The sequence below is a fragment of the Arachis hypogaea genome, chromosome 19, assembly GCF_003086295.3.
Source record: "Arachis hypogaea cultivar Tifrunner chromosome 19, arahy.Tifrunner.gnm2.J5K5, whole genome shotgun sequence".
Classification (NCBI taxonomy): domain Eukaryota; kingdom Viridiplantae; phylum Streptophyta; class Magnoliopsida; order Fabales; family Fabaceae; genus Arachis; species Arachis hypogaea.
Window position 1 is genome coordinate 37,903,527 of NC_092054.1, and position 7,624 is coordinate 37,911,150.

The 7,624-nt window shown below is 26.0% G+C and overlaps 1 protein-coding gene across 1 annotated transcript; it reads left to right on the forward strand.

Annotated features, from left to right (window-relative positions):
- Nucleotides 1–448: 448 nt before the first annotated feature.
- On the forward strand, nt 449–4,465 carry LOC112780089 (pectinesterase). The gene is made up of 2 exons (XM_025824429.3): nt 449–1,535; nt 3,539–4,465. Exons 1-2 carry the CDS (start codon nt 617–619, stop codon nt 4,216–4,218), a joined length of 1,599 nt encoding a protein of 532 aa, XP_025680214.1. The 5' UTR covers nt 449–616; the 3' UTR covers nt 4,219–4,465.
- The last annotated feature ends 3,159 nt before the right edge of the window (nt 4,466–7,624 follow it).

Genomic DNA, 7,624 nt, shown 5'->3' on the forward strand with positions numbered 1-7,624 from the left:
TGTAAATTGGACTTTATTCATTTTGGTTCTCGCTAAGTAATAGGCGAGGGTATGAACACCGCCAATAAAACCATCAATATAATCGATGATATTTTAATGCATTTTTGATAGTTTATTTTCATGAATTTAATTTTGATGCATTATCAATGTAAAATAGTTTTATATATATTTTTAATTATATAATATTATATCAATAAAAATAATTATTTTTTATATTGACCGTATGAATTATCATAAAAAAAAATAAATATAATTGTACAACTGTGTAAAATACTCTACGCCGGTGGATGTATCAAAATTAAACTCCTACCTTCATTCCAAATAATTTGCACGATGCGCGATGTTAATGGCGATGCATGACATGACCATAAGCAATAAATAATTTTCTAGTATTTATTTAATGAAAATCATTAGCCGATGTGACAACCATTCTGTTAATTGAATCATGTTCTTGCATTCATTTGGTTACCACAATAACAACCATGATGTCTGTTTTCCTCGACCAGATTTTGAACCCTTCAGATATACTTAATTTAATACAAACTTATTAATTTTAATGCAGCATAGCTACATATAAATACACCAAAAGCTTAAGCAAAAGCCCCTTACAACTGCCATGGCCACAAGAACTACCTTGAAGACTCCATTACCAACTACCTTCTTCACCCTTCTTTCCCTCTTGATATTCCTTTCTCCATCTCTTGCTAATGATGATTTCACTTCCTCTCCATGCAACCTCACACCCCACCCTACATTTTGCACTGCCACTCTACCCTCTCCCAATATTTTATCCGTACACGACCAATGCCGGTTCTTCCTTAACCAATCCTTAGTAATAACAAAGAAGGTTCTCGAAATGGTCTCTTCTTATCTAAGAGACCGCCGTATGAGAATTCCGGGTTCCACTTTACATGCTATCGAAGACTGCGTGAACTCTGCAGAACTGAACATTGATTTCTTGTCCATTGTCCTCAGAGCTGCCGAAAGAACCGCCGCAAATAGCTATCAAGCTCATTATTACGATACACAAACAATGCTTAGCGCCGTCTTAACCAATCATCAAACGTGTATGGACGGTTTTAACGAAGTAACTCCATATCCAAGAATCACCGGGGGATTATCAAGTGTACTGTCAAATGCATACAAGCTTTACAGCGTTTCGCTGGCGCTTTTCGCTCACGGTTGGGTTAAAAACCCGGCCGCAAGACCAAGAACTACCATGAACAGAAAGTTACACCAAACAATCTTAGATGGCGATGAAGGGTTGGTGGTGAGAGAGAAAGTTGTGGTGAATCCGAACGGATCTGGGGATTTCACCACCATAAATGATGCTGTGGATGCAGCACCTAACAATACCGGCACCAACAATGGGTACCATGTTATTTATGTTGTTGCTGGGATTTACAATGAGTACGTGTCCCTGTCGAAGAACAAGCAGAACGTAATGATTGTTGGAGATGGCATCAATCGCACCGTGATCACTGGCAATCGAAGCGTGGTTGATGGATGGACCACTTTCCAATCTGCAACATTCGGTGAGCTAATGTTTTTTCTTTTTCTTTTTCTTTTTTGAGTATTTAACGTTTGGTCATCATGTTAATGGATGTCACATGCAATGTATCTATAATGGTGTGCATTAATTTCAGCACTTTGCTTGGTTGGTTCATGGCTAATGTAAGCACCAAATCTTTGGGGTTTTTAATTTAAATAAAAAATATTAACTTTTAGTTTGGGTAATACTTAAAAGACTTAATTTCACAAACAGAATAATTCCACAGGCACATGTTGCAAAATTAAGGAAGATAGGTGACAACTTGCACAATAAGTAATTACAAATAGATTTTTAGACATATTTCGCAAGCATTGCTAGCAAAATATAAACAAATCACCTACATCTCATAATTTTTACTCTTCAACAACATTTAGATATTTTTAAATTTTAAGTTAATAATTTATTTATTCTCTAATAATTTAAAAATTTAAATTTTAGTTCCTATACTATTTTGGAGGGTTTAATTTTTTCAATATTAAAGTTTCAATAAAAAAATTTTGAATACAGATGAATTAAAAGATGACTTTTGGTTAATTTGAAAAAATTATTAATTGTGACATTTTAAATTTATAAGTTTAAGAAACATATTTTTTTTTTTAAATTTGAAGTAACACAAAATTTAAATTTCTATATTAATCATGACAAAATTTATTTCGAAGGTTTTTTCTCTCTTAATTTCGCAACCTATGCGCAAAATTGCTTTACCTACAAAATTAGCTATTAATACATAAAAACCTTCTAACTTTACATATTAAAAATTAATGAATATTTTATTAAACTAAAAAAGCCACCAAATCTTGGTTTTCAGCCTGAGGAAAAAAGGAAATCACTTGTTAGTATGCCAAATTGGATAAACAATGAATGCGTGAGAAAAAAAAGAGAGTTGGCGTAGTATCAACTAAAGAAAATGTCGAAGTGTATCACATTGAGTAGTGGTAGGGACATTTTCCCGAGAAAGGTACAAGCTAAGCCTCTCTAGGCTTATTTGGTTTTTGCTTTTTACCAGTTTTAGTAAGCACAAAAGAAAAGTGTACGGAAGAATAAAAAGAAGGACACTAGTTAAGTGGTTATGATGTTCAAAAATTGGTATTTAAGGTGTAAAAAAAAATTTAAATTTAATATTTAATTTAAAAAATATAAAAATATAAAAATAAATAATTTTTAAATATTTAAAATTTATTATAAATAATAAATTAAATAAAAATTATGCACTCTATAATTGACCTAAAAAGAAGGTACACATGAAAGATAAACCATGAAAAGAATATAATAAATTATTAATTTAATTGTTTTGTACTGACATTCATCGATCTGTACTTGAATGTTTATATTTGTGTCACGTTTGATATAATAGTAAGTTATTATAAGGAAACCATTATTGTGGCAATATAAAATTATTGAACAATCTCTCAATAAAATGTGTTTTTTTTTTTTTTTTTGGTTTTTTGTTTCCATAAACATTATACACGAATTAAATCCCTATATCAACGAGCATAAAAGTGGAAATGAATTCTTTCCTTTTTTTTTCTACCGAAAAAAATAAAGTGTGATCTCACTTTTAATTTTATAAATGAGATTAAAATAAATAAATAATTAAATTAAATAGAAGAGGATCTACTCTCCATAAAAGCTACTACAAGACTGTATCTCATTCTCGTATAAACCAACTTAGAGTTAACTGAGTTGTGGTCTCATTGTAGCAACCTATTGGTTATTAATATTATTAGTTTCCCAAACAATTATTACAAAATAGTTTGGTTCCAAGAGACTCTCAATTAGCCAACTATACTTAAATTAAGCCACATTATTATAGTGGAAACTATCATACTCGTAGGCCTAAATAAAAAAATATTATATACATGAAAAAAATTAATCATTGTATATTTATATATTTATAATTTAATTTATTTTTAATATGTATATATAATTTGGTTGATAAATAAATATTATTAATGATTTAGATATTATTGTTATTATTGTGCACAGCTGTAGCTGGAAAAGGGTTTGTAGCAGTGAACATTACATTTCGCAACACAGCGGGCCCCGCCAAGCACCAAGCAGTAGCTGTAAGAAACAGTGCAGATATGTCCACATTCTACACCTGCAGTTTCGAAGGCTATCAAGACACACTGTACACGCATTCTCTAAGACAATTCTACAAAAACTGTGACATTTACGGAACAGTTGACTTTATCTTCGGCAACGCCGCAACTTTGTTTCAAGACTGCAACATCTTTCCAAGACTACCCATGCAAAACCAATTCAACGCTATCACGGCGCAGGGCCGAATGGATCCGAACCAAAACACCGGAATTTCCATTCAGAACTCATGGATCGTTGGAAATGATGGGAACTACAGCAGGGTAGAAACGTATCTGGGAAGGCCTTGGAAGGAGTATTCAAGAACGGTTTACGTGCAGTGTTTCATGGATGGGATAGTTGATGGAAAAGGTTGGGTTGAGTGGAATGGGGATTTTGCATTGAGGACCTTGTATTTTGCGGAATTTGCTAATTGGGGTCCAGGTTCAAATACTACTAATAGGGTCACTTGGGAAGGGTACCATCTGGTCGATGAAAATGATGCAGATGGTTTCACTGTGTACAATTTCATACAAGGTGATTCATGGTTGCCCAAGACTGGAGTGCCCTTCAAAGCTGGGTTATAGTGATTTTATTTTTGTTTTCATTTTTTTTCTCATCTTGATTTGATCCTTTTTTTTTTTTTTTTGCGCCTTACCTTATTTTATTCTCTTCTATCATTTATGTTTACCTCGAATAATGGAAAATGTTTGGGATCTTAGTTTGGGACCAAGAAAGCTCTAACTTATTTTCCTTTTTTTTAATATATTTATTTTTTATTGTATATTTTTTATTATTATTAAATTAAATAAATGATTTAGATGTAATGAACAATTTTTTTAATATAAAAATAATAATATTAAATTATCTTGTTTAATTTAATATTTATAATTAAGCTTTTTTAAAATTTAAGAAAACTCAAAATTACCAAAATCTCCTAAATCAGCTTTTGCTACGTGAATCTCCTCTTTTTATTATTATACAAGTGTAATTAGCCATGCCACGTGATAAGATTGAAATTATAATTTTAAATTATTTTTTTAAAATTAATTTGAATTATAATAATTTGATTAATAAAAAAGTAATATGTTATACATTGTTTGATTTTTTTTAAATTTAGTGTTAATTGGATTAATTCTAAAATACTTATTAATCGGTTTTAATAATCTATTTTCTTCAATAAATCAGAGATATATACTGAATGTGATCATAAATAATATAGTAATAGTCAAATTCATTAACAAATATATTGGCTATTATCGCACTATAAAACAAATTAAATATAAAGACTATTAGCACTTATAAATCTATAAAATTGCATTATCTTTGATTCGTGCAAGGTTTACTTATCAAATAAACTTAAAATATGAACAAAAAATATTTATAAAATAGACCTAACATCACTTGAAAGAATTATGGAAAATAATAAACTTACTTTATCATCCATGAGAATCATTTTTATGTAAGTCGTCCTATTCTTGTCAAATTTAAATAGTACTTTCCATAACCTTATAATTCTTGCCTTTATTTTTCAAACTTTTTCATTACATAATCTACCATAGGTAATACTGTTGATAGAATCGTAGTTAGTAGTCCTTAAATATGAAAAATAATAAACAGAAAAAGATCTATGTCTAAATTACGAATTTTCTATATGATAAATAATTGTAACAATTCACTATTAATCTATATATATATATATATATATATATATATATATATATATATATATATATTATCGACATTAATTATATGCCAATATTTTGGGGAAAGAGCTAAAAGAGGAGATATATAATTAAATCTTCCTAACAGTCCTTTAGAATAATTTTTCCTATATATAATATTATTGCTATATAGGAAGCATACATAAATTGCTATATTTTTTTATCTATTTAATACAACTTAAAATTATAGTATCATGTTATTATTAATTCTAGATACTTGTTATAATTATATCAAATTTAATTATGACTCTAAATAAATAAAATAGATAACATTCAATATTATTTTTTTCTTTTTTACATTCAATATTTACTGTAAATATAAAAAGTATAATAATTAATGAAAAAATATGAGCAGAAAATAAAACATATTAATTAAAATTCAATTTGTTATCTAATTAATCTTGTGTTTATACGATATAACTTTACGAAAATGTTATGAATCATAACCTTTTTCATTCTACAAAAAAAAAAACTATATGTAGCCTTTAGCAGTACAAAAATAATTATAAAAATTAATTATTGATATTGATATTAATCACAATTGATTATTGATACCATAATTTTTTTAAAATATATTTTACCTTTTTAAAATATAATACATGTACTGTGTAGACCTTTTATTATTATTATTATTATTATTATTATTATTATTATTATTATTATTATTATTATTATTATTATTATTATTATTATTATTATCAAATTAAATGGGTCACTATTAATGTGTGCATTAACTATTTTCTAATAAAATTATTGCACTTGAATGAGAATTAGAACTATATCAATTGATATAATTAGAATAATTAAAAATATGCCTTAAATATTTATTTGATATAATTATAACAAAGATATTTTTTAAATTAATATAATCATGAATTATTCATGAGTTAATTGTAATATAATTAGAATAAATTTATTTGAGAGAAAAAAATTCATGTGTAATTTTAAAAAATTATAATAATTTTTATTTATGTATACGTATATATTAATTTTGTTAAATAATTCTATATATATATATATATATATATATATATATATATATATATTACGATAATTTTTCTTAATATATACATATACATAAATAATAATATACATATATATAAATAAAAAATATATGAATTATATTTTGTTAATCTTCATGTTACTGATTATTAAAAATATTTAAATCACATATATTAATTATTTTTTTGTTATAATTATTTCGTTTTATATATATGATTATTTTTTATTTAACAATCGTGCAATAATTTTTTATTTTTTATATCCATATATATTTCTCAATCTTGGCTCCATTGTTTTTTTTCTAATAGTGATGTTTTAATTTTTTGTTTTTCTTTTTTTATGTATCTTTTTTTTTAAATAGTGATATTTTAATATTTTTTTTTTAAATATATTTTTCTTAATAATTACATTACTAATCTAAAATATAAAATAAGAAAAAAATATGATACATATATCCAAGAAAGAAAATAAACTTAAAAATTAGAAAAAAAATTTATATTAAAAAATGTAAAAAATAATATATTCAAAAAGAATAGTCATAATATATAAATTGAGTCAACAATTTAAATTTTTCTAAAACTAATTTAATCAAATACCAATATTAGAAATAAATTACTTGAATAATATTTAGGCCCAGTTTGGGTAAATAACTTAAATAAGTTCTTTTGAAAAAAGAGCTTAAAGCATGAGGACTTTTATTAATAGTAGCTTATAAATAAGTTATTTTGTCTTTGGATTTTTAGTTATAAAAGTACTTATTTTAAAGTTGTAGCGTTTGGATAAATAACTCAAAAATAAATTTTTTTTACAGAAGAGAATGAATATTAAAATAACTATGATAACAAATACTTTCCAATATTGAATGTTGATTTTACATAACCTAATCACTGATATTGTGTATGATATGGTAGGTAAAAATAAAAAATAAATATAAAATGTGTGTCAATGTATATTTTTGTTGCTATTTTTTATTTTTTTTACTCCTATTAAAACTCTCTTCTCATTTATTGAGGTCAAGAACTTGCTATAATTAACTATGAAAATAATAGCAAGCTATAAAATTACATGTAAAAAAATAAAATTAAAACTACAATTTCATACCACAGTTAAATACAAATTTAATAATAAAAAATAGAGTGATAAAATGATAAAAAAAATATTTAGAAGGAATATATGCAGTAAGTTGTTCAGATGCAATATTTTCTGAAAATGGTGGTGGAGGATCAATACTTCCATCAGATGAATCATTACGTGAAAAAGAGGAAGT

Excerpts from the sequence above, each read along its gene's own strand:
- LOC112780089 (XM_025824429.3), top strand. The coding sequence starts at position 617 with ATGGCCACAAGAACTACCTTGAAGACTCCATTACCAACTACCTTCTTC. Across the intron at positions 1,536-3,538 it reads TTTCCAATCTGCAACATTCG|CTGTAGCTGGAAAAGGGTTT; the intron begins GTGAGCTAATGT and ends TATTGTGCACAG.